At 43.3% G+C, this 16558-nt stretch overlaps 1 protein-coding gene across 1 annotated transcript in view; it reads left to right on the forward strand.

Moving 5' to 3' along the window:
• The first annotated feature begins 2760 nt into the window (after positions 1 to 2760).
• Positions 2761 to 16558, forward strand: part of SRMS (src-related kinase lacking C-terminal regulatory tyrosine and N-terminal myristylation sites) — a 50722-nt gene continuing 36924 nt past the window's right edge. Inside the window, exon 1 of the mRNA XM_039349533.1 lies at positions 2761 to 3344. Within this exon, the coding sequence (XP_039205467.1) occupies positions 2989 to 3344 (356 nt within the window). The 5' untranslated portion in view covers positions 2761 to 2988. The remainder of the gene's footprint in view (positions 3345 to 16558) is intronic.

The raw sequence follows: 16558 nt of genomic DNA on the forward strand, positions 1-16558 counted from the left end.
GAGATCGTATCTGTAGACACCTGTCAAGAAGGCATGCTCTATTTATTTGATTCCCGACATCTAGTACAATAAATTGATGTAAAATTTGGGTCTCCTAGCAATTCCAGTGCAAAAGAGGAAGTTGAAAAAGTCGTTGTAGTAATAGTAGTTGTATCAGCAATAGTTATAGTAATGGTACCATTAACAGCTGTAGTAATAGCACTATTAGTAATATTAGAGTAATAGTAATATTAGAGGGTACAGTTCTCCAAAGTCTATATCAGTGGTGGCAAACCTATGGTACGTGTGCCAGAGGCAGCACTCAGAGCCCTCTCTGTTGGCACACGCACCGCCACCGCTAGCAGCAGGTCCATCTGGCTGCCACTGCTTCCCATAGCAGGAGCCCTGCCCAAAACAAAGGAGGTGAAGCAGCCGACTAGGAAGCTTGAGTAGAGGTGGTAGAGCAGAGGTCACCAACCATTGTCGATTGGCGGACTGGAAGAAAAGGGAGAAGGAAGTATTTTACATGTGCACGTGCACACACGGGGCTGCGAGCACGCACACGCTGCAAATGAGGTGTGGCTAGTGCCTGCATGATACTCACTAGCCCTGCCCCTTGCGTGGTGCAGCCCCTTGTATCTGCACCCCGCGATGCGGCGGCGGCCATTTTTGCTCCTTGGAGCACGGTGGCCCATTTTTGCACCCCTGGTTTTTGCGTGCCAGAGGCGGCACTCAGCAGTGCTTCCCTGCCCCCCTGAGGGCACCACAATGCTGATGGGCCCCTGGCACTTTGCGATAAATAAGTGGGTTTTGGGTTGCGGTTGGGGCACTCGGTCTCTAAAAGGTTCGCCATCACTGGTCTATATTGTTGCCAAATGCAAAAAAGAGAGAACTAGGTTAGTGGTTAAGGCAGGGATGTCAAACTTGTGATGTGTCACGATGTATTGTGATTTTTTTTTCCATTGCCGGCAATGGGGTGGGCGCGGTTTTGGCATGATACATCTGGCCCGCGAGCCGGCAGTTTGACACCCTGGGGTTAAGGCATGTTTTTTGAGCTAATGACTAAGACACCAGGCTAGAAAGTGAGAGACTGCGAGTTCTAATCCCCACTTAGATATGAAAGTCAGCTAGATGACTTTGGGCCAATCAGCAGGAGAACATGAGTTCTAGTCCCGCCTTAGGCATGAAAGCCAGCTGGGTGATCTTGAGTCTCTCAGCCCAACTCAACTCACAAGATTCTTGTTGTGGGAAAAGTGAGGGGAGGAAGTGTGTTGGATATGTTTGCCTCCTTGAGTTACTTATAAAAATAATAAAGGCTGGATTAAAAAAATCAAATAAACAAATCAAAGGTTTTAATCACCGGGGAAGGCAACAAAATAGAGGTGGAGGGAAGAGATGGCAGGTGAGTTTTGTAATCAAAAAGCAGAGATTGCAATCATGAGAGCAAGCAGAAGTAGGATAGACATAATTGGTATGCTTTGCTTGGAATTCAAATGCATCACCAATTTTACAATCTAGCACACCTCTCAACCTGTGCCACTTTACGATGTGTGGGCTTCAACTCCCAGAATTCCACGCTAGCTGGGGAATTCTGGGAGTTGAAGTCCACCCATCTTAAAGTGGCTGAGATTGGGAAACACTGAGCTAGCATATTACCTTGGTGCAGTGGTGGGCTTTGAAGGACCACTATGGATGTGTATAAACCTGAGATTAAAAACAAATCACAGCTGGGGAGGTTGATAAAAATAGCAAGAAAGCAGCTCCCAATTGCTATTTCCCAGAGACTGGTGGAAGGATCATATTAAGACAGTGATGGCGAATCTTTTAGAGACCGAGTGCCCAAACTGCAACCCCAAACCCACTTATGTATCGCTGGGTGCCGGATGGATGTGACCCACTTAGTGGGTGCAGCTACAATGGGCTTGGCAGACTGGATAGGCGTGGCTACTGGATGGGTGTGGCTGCAGTAGTCATGGCAGATTGGGTGAGCATGGCTGGAGTGGGCATGGCCACCTTGATGTTGATTATGGGGAAGGACACCTGTGGGAGCCGGGCAGGGTTGGGGGAGATCCAGGGGGTCTCTGGTGGGTGTGATGGTGGGCTCCCCAATGGTGGCTCCAGACTGGCTGGCCTTAGGCCAGTGATGGCAAACTTTTAGAGACCACATGTGCTGGAGCGATGGTGCGTGCCCACAGAGAGGGCTCCGCGTGCTGCCTCTGGCACGCGTGCCATAGGTTCGCCACCACTGTATTAAGAGGTTCCTCGGGAGTTATTTTGCAAGAGTGTTTTTAAAGGTTTTGCATTCTCAAGAATACCCCAGTGATGCTTTTTCCAAAAGGCAACTGGACTTTCTTAGTTTCTATTTTGAAAACATTTTGCTTCTTATCCAAGAAGTTTGTTCAGTTCAGAAGTTTCTTGGAGAAGCAAAATGTTTTCAAAGAAGAAACCAAAAACGTCCAGCTGCCTTTTGGGGGAAAACACACACACACACACACACATACACACACCTTTGGGACAGTCATGATCTGGATGGTTGAGAATCTCTATGGACGTTCTCAAGAATAGACTTCTTGATGGCCACGAAAAGTGAATGGAAAGACTCGGTAAAAGAGATGATGTAGAAATGAGTGCTAATTCAGAGCGCAACCCAAGAGGTGAGTGAGTTGATTGGATAATAAACAAACATCCAGCTGAGACGGATGTGGTGGCAAGCCTAAACGTATGAGCTCAGCCTGCAGCAAACAAGTTACACCTGAACGTCAAGTCTCACTTTGGGGAGGAAGGAGTTCCCGTGGCCTACAAACATATTCAGGTATCCAAGGATCCAGGAAGCATCTCACTTCACTTCTTCTGGCTCCGGGAGAGAGAAGACAAGGAGGGCAACGTTGACTCATTGAACAACGAGCAATGAAAGAAGCAGCTATGAAAGGGACCAGACCTTCCTTCACGCCAAGCAGCTTGTTGGAACAGCAGAGCTAAATTCCCTCGGAGAAATTTCCCAAGAAAGGGATGGACAGTTTCATCCGAAAACACTTGCATTTCTTTCATACGTTCTGGAACAAGTGTGTGCCCAACGGAGCCTCCAGTAACCGTTCTTTCGATTCCTGGGAACCGATCCCAGGATCCCTACATCCCACGCTGGATCCTGACCGTGCTGAAGACAAAGCTTCCCTCCGGGGGGTGCTGTACAACTACACTGCCAGGAATGCCGAGGAGCTGAGTGTGACTAAGGGGGACAAACTCCATGTCCTCAAAGAGGACGGGGGTTATGTCCTAGCAAGGCGCCTCTCTGGAGACAGAGTCACGGGCTATGTTCCAACCAGCTACATCAGCAGGAGCAATGGGGAACCAGCCAGCCATCAATCGTAAGTACCTAAATCTTGGGACTATCACTTGTCATCCCTATACCTAAAAAAAAAAACCCCTTCTAAAATGAGAAGTGTGATGCAATATTTGGGATGATAGGTTTGGGTACCTATGGAAAGTTTCCAAACAGGCAAAGCTACTTATTACACAGCAATCTTTAGGGTGGAAACATCCAAACAGCCACTAGAGAGATCCTAAGAAATTTTTCATATCTCTTTGCTGCCCTCTAGTGGTTGTCCTGAAGCTTGAAGCCCAGATATTGACATCTTAGCAATTAAGAGTGTTCCCGGTGTTTCCTACTCTCTCTCTCTCTCTCTCTCTCTCCGCCCATCTCTTAATATTATTTTATTGTTTATTTTTGTTTCGTTGCTTGTTAGGTTTGCATTTTTTTATCGTTTTTCCACTTTACTGTCGTAAGCCAAGCAGAGTAGCCTGACGGTGAGATCGGTGGCAAATAAATTTAACAAATAAATATAATAAATAAATCTGATGAGTAGCAACAACAGAAAGGGCACCACTAGTAGGCTACAAAATTTTAGAGATAATTAGCAGATGGTCGTGGGGATGTGCTAAATAGTTCCTATTGGAAACTATTGGAGCATATTTTTTTCCCTTTACAATTGTTTGATTGATTTCCTTTGTAAGTGATGCAGATGTATAAATTGCTGTTAGGGAAAGATGATGCTTGCTAAGCAATGGGGATTATCAGGAAAAGACTGTGTGAATTTTTGCTATTTCCTCTATCTGTCCTCATGATTCTCTAGATCAGTGATGGCGAACCTTTTAGAGACTGAGTGCCCCAAAACTGCCCCCCCAACCCGTCCCCACTCTGCCCTGCCCACTGGGCCACCCACCACCTCCACGGCCCACCACAGATCACCCAGGCAGCCCAACAGCGCCATGGCGGCCATGCCCACCACCCGTGCCCCACAGCATCATCTGCGCGCAACGGAACACAAAGGCGGAGTCTTGTCCCCGCTGCCCAGCTATCATGTCCTTGGCTCCGCTGCTTCGTGTGGGCTGCGCCCAGGGGTAACTCTCCTCCAGTGGGGCTGCTGGTGAGGAGGGGGCCGTGGGAGGAGGCGGAACTGGGGAGACGGTGTGTGTGCCCACAGAGAGGGCTCCGAGTGCCACCTCTGACACCTGTGCCATAGGTTCACCACCACTGCTCTAGATTTTTTACTTCCCCAGATCTTGTTGGAGATGCAATATTTCCTAATTCCAAGGCCTTTTGATGGATATTTATGGAAATATCTTGGTGTCCTCATATATCAGAGGCACTTAGGATTCTTTTCCAGGCAGGATCAATCTTCAAAGAAGTTAATCATTTTTTATAAGCCAGCCTGAAAGCAATTGTGACCAATTCTGGGGAATAATATTTATGTGAAGCAGTCTCCCTGCAATTGGCACCTTCCAAGGCTCAGAATGTCTACCCCAGAGGTCTTCAAACTTGGCCCTTTTAGGACTTGTGAACTTCAACTCCCAGAATTCCTCAGCCAGGCACGTGTGCCTGGCTGAGGAATTCTGGGAGTTGAAGTCCACAAGTCCTAAAGGGTCAAGTTTGAAGACTCCTGGTCTACCCAGTAGGGACAATGAACAAGCAGAGAATTCTGGGACTTGTAATCTGTAGGATAACTGGAGAAAGCTGGTGTCAGTCATAGGTCAATTGGCGAGTTCCTTGAAAAAGCTTAGAGACCAAGTTCAAATTATGCACAATCTCACAGCCTAACCTATGAGAAGCAGCACCTTTTTCTAAATTAGGAAAGAGAGTATAAATCACCCCACATAGATCAAAGCTACTTAGTGATGAATCTTGTTGGGATGCTCATTCCCATCCTAGAGAGCCAGTTTGTCTAGTGGTTAAGGCACCAGTCTAGAAAGCAAGAGATTTGAGTTCAAATCCTGCCTTATGAATGTGTAGCGTTACCCCCCTCAGAGGCCGCCAAAGCCCAAGCCCTCCCAGCCCTGCTCCCCTCCATCACACTCTTCAGCTGTGCTCTCAAGGTGTTGTTGTTGTTGTTGTTATTATGCCTGGCATAATAATAATAATGATAAAGTTGGAAAGGACCTTGGAGGTCATTTAGTCCAACCCCCTGCTCAGGCAGGAAACCCTATACCATTTTGGACAAATGGCTGTCCAGTTTCTTCTTAAAAACTTCCAGTGTTGGAGCATTCACCGCTTCTGGAGGCAGGTTGTTCCACTGGTTAATTGTTCTCACTGTCAGGAAGTTTCTCCTTAGTTGTAGGTTGCTTCTCTCTTTGGTTAGTTTCCATCCGTTGCTTCTTGTCCTGCCTTCAGGGGCTTTGGAGAATAGCTTGACTCCCTCTTCTTTGTGGCAGCCCCTGAGATATTGGAAGACTGCTATCATGTCCCCCCTCGTCCTTCTCTTCGTTAAACTAGACATACCCAATTCCAGCAGCCTTTCCTTATATGTTTTAGCCTCCAGTCCCCTAATCATCTCTGTTGCTCTTCTCTGTACTCTTTCTATTGTTAGTAAAGTGTCTTTTCTAGCAGAAGCTCACGCAAAGTGAGGAGGTGGCAGACTCTGGTCATCAAAGGGGGGTCTTTCAGGAACAAAGATGGCCAGACCCTAACCCCGATAGTCAATGCATGACAGTGTTTAACAGCCCCAGGCAATCGTAGTAGCAATAGTCAATGATTTCACAGCAACCATTTGGAAACAAGTGGGATGGGGAAAACCCCGGCTCCAGACAGCAATAGGAACACGAACGAAGGTAGTCAGCATTCTGCAGTAACAGCTCGCCCCTCAAGGGCAACTCCCCACAATGTCTATAATTTGCACAAGTAACAATAATCAGAGTTTGGATAGCCGCTAGTCTCCAAAGCAGTAACGACCAGCCTCTCCTTTTCTGTCGTCGCTCGCAGTCGCAGTCTCAGGTCTCGTCGGTGTCAAAACCTCTCCCCACTTTCCTTTATTGTTAAAATCTGAATTTAGCAATCCCAACAACTTTCTCTCTCCTCACTCTCTCTCTCTTGCCTCCGCTCGGGATATCCCCCCCCCCGCGAAAGAAAGCAGTAAAATTCCACCTTCTCGCTCTCTCTCACGCTCTCCTTCCCTCTCCTTCACAGAAAGGGATCAGCTAAAACCTCAAATCCCTCTTCGACGTCACCCGGTCTCTCTCCGACCACAGCAACAGCAACCACTCCCTTTCTTTCCCCCTTTTTTCTTTCCTTCCGCGGGATCTATGCCCGCCCAGCCCCAAAACCGGCAGCAGCTGTCCGAGTTTTCCTCTCCCTGGACAGGCTCCTGCAAAGCCTTTCAGCCAGGCCCGCTACCCATGAAAGCCAGCTAGGTGACTTTGCACCAGTCCCTCTGTCTCAGCCCAACCCAACTCACAGGGTTGCTGTTGTGGGAGAAATAGGAGGAAGGTGTGTTGGATATGTTTGCCACCTTGAGTTATTGGCTAAAATAATAAAGGTGAGAAATAATTAAATTAAATAATCCTGATGGGTGAAAATAGAAAACCCGCCAGTTTGAGACCTCTGTGGATTTCTACAGAAGGCCACCTGAAGAAACTAGAAGCATTTGAAATGTGGATTTACAGGCAGCTGTTACGTATAAGCTGGGTTGACAAGATCAGAAATGAGGAGGTGATAAGCCGCCTGAGAAAGCCAAGAGAAATCATCAAAACAATTAAAAAACGAAAATTAGAATATTTCGGACCTGTGATGCGACACCCAGAAAAATACGGCATACTCCATTTAATCCTCCAGGGAAAGATTGAAGGCAAAAGAGGTCCAGGCAGAAGAAGAACATCGTGGCTTCAAAATCTAAGGGTCTGGTTTGGACAAAACTCAGCAGCACTTTTTCGTGCGGCTGCTGATAAAAACAGGATCGCCAACATGATCTTCAATGTCCGATAATGGATATGGCACAAGAAGAAGAAGAAGTGAATTGCTATGTAATCCACAGAATTTCTGTGGATTTCATCCTAGAAGCAAGGGATGGAAACTAATCAAGGAGAGAAGCGGCCTAGAACTAAGAATAAATTTCCTGACAGAAACAGTGGAACGACTTGCCTCCAGAGGTTGTGGGTGCTCCAACACTGGACAGCCATTTGTCTAAAATGGTGTAGGGTCTTCTGCTTGAGCAAAGGGTTGAACTCTGTTATTCTGTTAAATCCAAGTTTGATGCTTGAGCTCAGCATTGACGGATAGAAAGTCCAATCAAAAATGAAATGGTGACTCGACTGATCATACGCCAGCAAGTCATTTTTGGCTCCTAGTGAATCGTGATTGATATTCTCCAGGATGATCTATCTCTAGCCAGGTTCAGAGTTTGTTTATGGAATATTTATGTCTGATCTGATTGGAAACTGGCTCCTTGGCCATTTTTAATCACGTAAGCCTCCAATTTTTTTATTATATATTTTGTTTAATGTAAACCAGGCCTCTCCAAACTTGGCAACTTTAAGACTTGTGGACTTCAACTTTCAGAATTCCCCAGCCAGCCATGCTGGCTGGGGAATTCTGGTAGTTGAGGTCCACAAGTCTTAAAGTTGCCAGGTTTGGAGACCCCTGTATGGATCAGTAGAAAGTGTGTTGTAATTCTGCGTGGGTAGAGTATTGAACCCGATAATCTTTAAGCTTCCATTCCACTTTGACATGTTATGATTCTGTGCATTAATACTTGGGAAATAGGGTACCTCCAAACATGAACTCTGGATAATAAAAAAAAATTCTTTATAGATAACACTTAAACCTTTTAAAATAGGGTCTCCTGCTTGAGCAGGGAGTTGGAGGACCTCCAAGGCCCCTTCCAGCTTCTATCCTATCCTATCCTATCCTATCCTATCCTATCCTATCCTATCCTATCCTATCCTATCCTTTTATTCTTATTCCTATTCTCTTCTCTTCTCTTCTATTCTCTATTCTACTCTACTCTACTCTACTTTACTCTACTCTACTCTCTAATCCACTCCACTCCACTCCACTCCACTCCATTCTTTCTATTCTATTCTATTCTATTCTATTCTATTCTATTCCAATCCATTCTATTCTATTCTCTCCTCTCCTCTCCTCTCCGCTCCGCTCCGCTCCTCTCCGCTCCACTCCACTCCATTCCATTCCATTCTATTCCAATCCATTCTATTCTATTCTATTCTATTCTATTCTATTCTATTCTATTCTATTCTATTCTATTCTATTCTATTCGATTCCTATTCTATTCTATTCTATTCTATTCCTATTCTACAATCATTCTATTCTATTCTATTCTATTCTATTCTATTCTATTCTATTCTATTCTATTCTATTCTATCCTCTCCACTCCATTCCATTCCATTCCATTCTATTCTAATCCATTCCATTCCACTTCATTCTATTCTATTCTATTCTATTCTATTCTATTCTATTCTATTCTATTCTATTCCAATCCATTCTATTCTCTCCTCTCCTCTCCTCTCCTCTCCTCTCCGCTCCGCTCCACTCCATTCCATTCTATTCCAATCCATTCTATTCCAATCCATTCCGTTCCATTCCATTCCACTCCACTCCACTCCACTCCACTCCACTCCACTCCACTCCATTCCATTCCATTCCATTCCATTCCATTCCATTCCATTCTATTCTATTCTATTCTATTCTATTCTATTCTATTCTATTCTATCCTCTCCACTCCATTCCATTCCATTCTATTCCAATCCATTCCATTCCACTTCATTCCATTCTATTCTATTCTATTCTATTCTATTCTATTCTATTCTATTCTATTCTATTCTATTCTATTCGCTCCAAGGTTCCTTCCAACCCTATTATTCTATGCTCTAAAGTCCCTTCTCAGACCTATGGGTGGTCTGTATCTTCCTCAATCTGTGGTCCTCTACCACAGGCTTGGGAGTTTGAAGGTTCTGCACAGGGTCTCTCAGCTGTTCCTAGCTCTGCACTTTTCTGGACCGAGAGCTTTGCGGTTGTTCCTGGGATCTTTTGGAACCCTTCACCCAGCTTAGAAGTCACAGCCCCAAGTTCTCCTATCACCACTGGGGTCACTTTGGCCTTGACGTTCCACATCTTCTCCAGTTCCTCCTTGAGACTCTGGTCCTTCTGCAACTTCTCATCTTTCTTCTTTCTGATGTTTCTGTCACTTGGCACCACTACATCTATCATCACTGCTTTCTTTATATGTAAAGGTTTTTTAAGGTCAGGATAAAAATTAACTAATATAAAGTAATACAAAGAAAAAGAAAGAAAAAGAAAGAAATCATGGAGAAAGCCAAAAGAGCAAGAAAAATAAAACGAAAAAGGAAAAAAACAAACCAAGAATAGCTTTCAACCTTTTTACAGCAGTTATAAGTCCAATTATAAATTTACCGCTTACTCTATGGTTACCATATAACTCTCTTCTTTCTAAAAATTTAGCCTGTCTAATCATCAAAATCACTTTTTTCCCTGTTTCACGCAAAAAGTCTATAAGGGCTTTCTTTGTTGTTGTTAGCTGTGAAGTTGTGTCCGATCCATCACGACCCCATGGACAACGTTCCTCCAGGCCTTCCTGTCCTCTACCATCTTCTGGAGTCCATTTAAGCTCATGCCGACTGCTTCAGTGACTCCATCCAGCCACCTCCTTCTCTGTTGTCCCCTTCTTCTATTGCCCTCCATCTTTCCCAGCATTAGGCTCTTCTCCAGTGAGTCCTTCCTTCTCATTAGATGGCCAAAGTACTTGAGTTTCAACTTCAGGATCTGGCCTTCTAAAGAGCAGTCGGGGTTGATCTCCTCTAGGACTGACCGGTTTGATCACCTTGCAGTCCAGGGGACTCGCAGGAGTCTTCTCCAGCACCATAGTTCAAAGGCCTCAATTCTAGTCAGCGATAAATGCAATAGACTTTTCTCTAATCAAAGTTCTCAATTTAGCCTCACATGATCTTCACCAGCCATTCCTTCATTGTAGATGTTGCCAGATCTTTTCATCTTTGTGCACGCAACAATTTCACTGCTATTATCATATAGACAAACAAAATTCCATGTACTTTTTCCCAACTGTTTTGTTCCGTCAATCCCAAAAGAAGACCTAAGGCGATATCAATTGTATATTAATATTTAAAATCCTCCGGATCAATGTATTTGAATCCAGAATTTTCTAGCTTTTTTACATGTCCAACAAACATGATAGAATGTCCCTTCTTGTTGCACACATTTCCAACGTAAACTTGAAGTGCCTTTATACATTCTAGACAATTTCTCTGGTGACATATGCCAATAGTACATTTTATAAAAAACATATCTAATTATAATGCAATGTAAATTTCGATCCTTTCAACAACATATTTTCCCACTGTTCCATCTACTGTATATATTATAATCAAAAACTTTAGCTCATTTTGTGACACATTCATATTTATTATTATTATTATTATTATTATTATTATTATTATTGTTATTATGTTGAAAGGGACCTTGGAGGTCATCTAGTCCAACCCCCTGCTCAGGCAGGAAATTTGTTCTTTTTGTTTCCAACTTCAATAAATGTTTATGCCTTTTAGCAATTACATCACCACCATTTGTAAACAATTCTGTTTCAAACTCAGTCCTACAATCTTTAAAGCCATAAACTATTTTGATTATTTTAAATCTGTAATTGTAAATAAGAGGATCACTGATAACCATATCCATCTGTCCTTCTCTTGAGGGGTCCTCGGTGCTCTCTGAACTTGCTTGTTTTCTTGCAAACATTTCATTACCCAAAGTAGGTAACATCATCAGTGCACTAATGATGTTACTTAGTTTGGGTAATGAAACATCTGCAAGAAAACTATGAAACTCAGAGAGCACCAAGGACCCCTGAGGTCAACCCTGAGCTACTAACATTCCCCTTTATTAGTTCTTCTCTTGATTTTATTTTACGTTACCCTGGACAAAATCCTAACATCTCCTGATAAACTAGCTATCTGCGTTTGCTTCTGATTTCTCATCTACAAAATGCTTAATAATAATAATAATAATAATAATAATAATAATAGTAATAGTAAAGTTGGAAGGGACCTTGGAGGTCATCTAGTCCAACCCCCTGATCAGGCAGGAAACCCTACACCATTTCGGACAAACGGCTGTCCAGTCTCTTCTTAAAAACCTCCAGTGTTGGAGCATTCACCGCTTCTGGAGGCGGGTTGTTCCACTGGTTAATTGTTCTCACTCTCAGGAAATTTCTCCGTAGTTCTAGGTTGCTTCTCTCCTTGATTAGTTTCCATCCGTTGCTTCTTGTCCTGCCTTCAGGTGCTTTGGAGAATAGCTTGACTCCCTCTTCTTTGGGGCAGCCCCTGAGATATTGGAATACTGCTTCTTGTGTTGTTTTCAGCCACAACCTGAGTTTGTGTCTATTTCATTTTCTCAATATGGCACCTCTTACATAATCTTTGTACCACTAAAGCTCTGGTGTCTGTAACCTTCAACTGGGCAAAATCGTACATCATAGGGCAGTGGTGGCGAACCTATGGCACGCGTGCCAGAGGTGGCATTCGGAGCCCTCTCTGTGGACACACGCACCGTCGCCCCAGCCCTGCCTCCTCCCATGGCCCCCTCCTCACCAGCAACCCCCCAGAGAAGAGTTGCCCCCGGGCATGGCCCATATGAAGCAGCGCAGCCAAGGACATGGTAGCTGAGCAGCGGGGACAAGACTCCACCCTTGCGCCCCGTCGTGCGCAGATGATGCTGCGGGGCAGGAGGCAGAGGGCGTGGCCGCCATGGTGCTGCTGGGCTACCTGGGTGATCTGTGGTGGGCCATGGAGGTGGTGGGTGGCCTAGTGGGCACAGCGGAGCGGGGACAGGAGTGGGGGGGGCAGTTTTGGGGCACTTGGTCTCTAAAAGGTTCGTCCTCACTGTCATAGGGCAAAACATTTTTGACCAAGGTACTGTACTTCAATTGGGTTAATTTACAGAAGGCGTCCAAAATCCTGGACCCACGATCCCTGTGGAATTGAAAACTGGCAATTTTTAGAAAACAATTTATAAAATTGTAAAAATAAGCATAAAGCATTTTAATGACCTATTACCGAGTATCATAAAACATCTCCTGTGTTTTGACTGTGCTGTACTGTTCAACATGGGCTATTTTCAAGACCTCTCTGGATGTCTCCAGAATCTCTTAAGAACTTTTTCAGCACTTTTAGAACCTCTGCCATTATTGCAGGCATTAAGGAATCCAGTAAGGAAATATATCTGAAACAATGACCTAATGTAAGGTGACCAACTTTTTTGAAGAAAAAAAAATCATAAATAAAAGAAACATCTTATTCATTGCAACAATAATTAAAAATAAAATATAGAGCTACGTGAATGATGCAAGCACATTCATTATGAATAAATAAAATTAATTATTAAAACTGAAACAATAACATAAGCGAATAAACTTGTAAATAAAATTATACATACTGGGAAATTATTAAATAATGAATTAATAAAACGTGAATTATTGTGTTCACCTGTGTATGGTTGAATATTCACTGAGAAAGAAGTGAGTCTAATGCATGCATGTGTGCTGTGTTTCAGTAAGAAGTAAACAAAGCCACTTGCGTGTGGCGCACTTGCGCACGGCGCACTCTCTCAAAACAATTCTCCTGTGCGGAGTGCATGCGTCTCATAATCGCATCTCGCTGCACTGTACCGAGCCTTGACGAAGTGTCATGTCAAATACAAATACGTCACATCACACGCAACAGATCGGCTTGGCATCGATCAAATACGGAGATTTACAGATTAGTCTTCAAATATCGAAAAGGAGGACATGTAGGAGGACACTTTTTGAGAGAGGACAGAACTTACAAAAGGAAGACTGTCCTCCCTAAAGGAGGACGATTGGTCACCTCACCTAATGAGATACAATTGTCTTGTTTCTGAAAATGCAAATCGACCTTGTCTTTGTCGTTCCACAAATATCCATGCCACCCAAACTTCAGGTCATGTCCTTCTAACTCCCAAGGCCTTCTATTTCTCAGCAACTCCCACTCATTCATCCAAACCAAACAGCAAGCTGCAAAATATAATTTCAAACCAGGTAAACACAGTCCTCCGCTTTCCTTTCCGTCTCACACCTTATATTTAACTCGTGTTTTTTCCCCTGCCACACAAACTTAGATCGATCCTTCTGCCACTTTGTAAAGGGCGCATCAGTTGTCAAAACGGATATTATCTAAAAACAAAAACTTCACTCTAAGCATATTTATTTTTGTCACTGGAATTCTCCTCGGCCATGACAGTTGCAGTTTTTCCTCACCTTAATATCTTTTTAAACTCCATTCCACGTCTTAACATAATTATTTTGAAATAATATGCAATTCATATTTCTCATAGTGGTACCCAGGTATTTTATCTTCCTCTCCTCAATCTTAAAACCCGTTCTGTTCATCAATTCTGCTTGACCTTCTATGTTCATATTTTTTGTTAACACTCATTGTCTTCATATCGTTAGTCACGAAACTCGTTAATGCATCAAGTTCTTTTAATTTGCCCCAAAGGTGTGTTTTTTTTTTTTCTTTTTCAAAAGGCAACTGGACTTTCTTTGCTTTTCCTTGAAGATGTTTTGCTTCCTATCTAAGAAGCTTCTTCAATTCTTGGATACTGAAGAATTTTCTTGGGTGAGAACCGAAACATCTTCAGGGGAAAAACAAAGAAAGTCCCGTTGCCTTTTGAAAGAGCACTTTTGGGACAAAAAACTGATCATCATTTGGCCCAGGAATCTTTCCTAATTTAATATTTTTATAAGTGTAGAAAGCTCCCTTATTGTTATAGCTCCCTTCATAATCTCATTCTGTTCCTCTATAATCTTCTGTAGACTTTATTTCTTTAGATCAGGAGTTCCCAACCGGGTGTGCACACACACACACCCTGGGGGTGCGAGACTATATTCCAGGGGGTGCAAAACTTGGGTTTATAAGTTTCAAAATTATAGTGTATATGCATAATTTGTTATTTCAAACTTTTGTAAGGGGTGAGAGAATATATCTGAAGCATTCTAGGGGTGCAAGATATAGAAAAGATTTTGAGCCTATGTTTTAGATTTTCATCTTTTTTCTCTAGAGCAATGTCACTTCCTTTATACAAACTGGAATAATATTGACGAAAATGCTTTTTGTAGGGTTGCGTTGATGATTAATACAGTAATTTCAATAGTATTTCTTCTCTTTTCATGTTTTGTGTGCGTCTTTGGTTTATTCACAAACTCAGGGGTTTTTTTTTTTTTTGCTTTACATAATTCATTTTTATCTCCTTAGCCCTTGCTGTTAATGCAGATAATTGCTTTCTAAAAGCTTTAATTTGTTGGGCAATACTTATCTTCTCTGGGAATTTCTTTAATTCTTCTCCTTTACTAGCCAACTTCTTTGATGTCCAAATCAAGTCCGATCTTGAAAAGAATCTGTGTCTGTCAGAAAAGTACCGTAGGTATACACTCTTGAATTGCCATGTCAACGAGCCCTAAGCTGTCCATCAAATCAAACAAAACATTTGGCATTTTGCCCTAAGGGAGTTTAATATTTTTCTCAGGAGTTCTTTCAAAATCTGTTTCTGGCTATAAATATTGTAAGTAACCAAAGAAAAGCAATCTAGAACTAAGGAGAAATTTTCTGACAGTTAGAACAATTAACCAGTGGAACAACCTGCCTCCAGAAGTTGTGAAAGCTGTGAATGTTTACTTGAATGTAAGACTCTGCAAATGCCTGTAAATTTAGACCAGTTGGCAAGAACCACAGATGTGGTCATTTCATTATCTGTCTATGGAGATTCTCAGTCATCCAGGTCATAGTTATCCCAAAGATGCTTTCTTGTTTTTCTTTGAAGACATTTCGCTTCTCATCCAAGAAGTCTCTTCAGCTCTGGTCCAGTCAGAGCTGAAGAAGCTGGTTCAGGAATTCTGGGAGCTGAAGTCCACAAGTCATAAAAGAGCCAAGGTTCCCCACCGCTGATATGTGGCTGTGACTGCTGGTTTGTGTATACTCAACTGTGCCTTCTCTTCCCACCATCACACCTGGTGTCAACGCTGCTAACATTGGATGTTTTTGCTTTGACAACAGTGAGAGATGCAACCATTTTCTTCTTACGTTTTACTTTTAGAGTTAGACGATGCTGGGGGGAGGAATGTGCATGAGAGTTTAGATCAGTGGTTCTCAACATTTTTAATGCCGGGACCCCCAACCGGTTGTAAGTCGAGGACTACTCAACTGGTCGTAAGTCGAGGACTACTCAACTGGTGCAGCAGCGTTTGCAGAATGGGACTTTTGGCGGGCTCAGCAGGGCAGAGACAGCCTGGACAATTCCTATTGGCTTTTGAAAGCCAATAGAATTAGACTCTATTCAAGAGCGTCTATTCTATTGGCTTTCAAAAGCCAATAGAATAAAAGGGAGGAGCACAGCTAAGGAAAAGGGGGGAAAAAATGGCGGACTGCATTGTTTGGCGACCCCCGTGAAATGGTCGTTCGACCCCAAACGGGGTCCCGACCCACAGGTTGAGAACCACTGGTTTAGATAGACATAACAATACTGGACCTAGTGTGTGAACCAAGGTTATTGAAATAAGAGATGATAAGAATTGGCCGGGCTAGAGGTCTGGAGGGAAAGCCTGCATTTCAAACTAATTGGGGAATGTGATTTATGAGTGTTAATTGGAGGAGGGGATTGTGCTTTGATACTATGTGCTCAGGGGAGGGGAATCCAGTTTTTGGCTTCAATTGTGTTAGTGCCGACGCTATGCTTCTCAAATAAAGAATCTTTAGGGTAAACAATGCCTCCAAGTTCTTTGAAGAGTTTCATCTGTCAGAACCATGACATTCAGCCATGACATTAAGCCTGACATGCCCACCTCTTCTTGTTTTGATTGGTGCCACCTGAAAAGTGATCCTCAACCTTTGGGTAAAGTGGCTCTTCATTCTTGGCATGCTAACCTTTCTACATATATGTCAACATTTGCGGGAAGCTGTTGTGATTTGCTTACAGTGGCATGGACTTCTCAGAAGTAGTCCTTGACTTACAACAGTTCGCTTAGTTGACTGTTCAAAGTTACAATGGCACTGAAAAAAGTGACTTATGACCCTTTTTCACACATATGACCATTGCAGCATCCCCATGGTCATGTGATTTACACTGAGATGTTTGACAACTGGTTCACGTTTATGATGGTGGCAGCATCGCGGGGTCACGTGATCACTTTTTTCCCACCTTCTGACAAGCAAAGTCAATGGGGAAGCCAGATTCACTTAACAACTGGGT

This window comes from Crotalus tigris, unplaced genomic scaffold (genome assembly GCF_016545835.1).
Source record: "Crotalus tigris isolate CLP2741 ecotype Arizona unplaced genomic scaffold, ASM1654583v1 scf7180000017536.10889498, whole genome shotgun sequence".
NCBI lineage: Eukaryota > Metazoa > Chordata > Lepidosauria > Squamata > Viperidae > Crotalus > Crotalus tigris.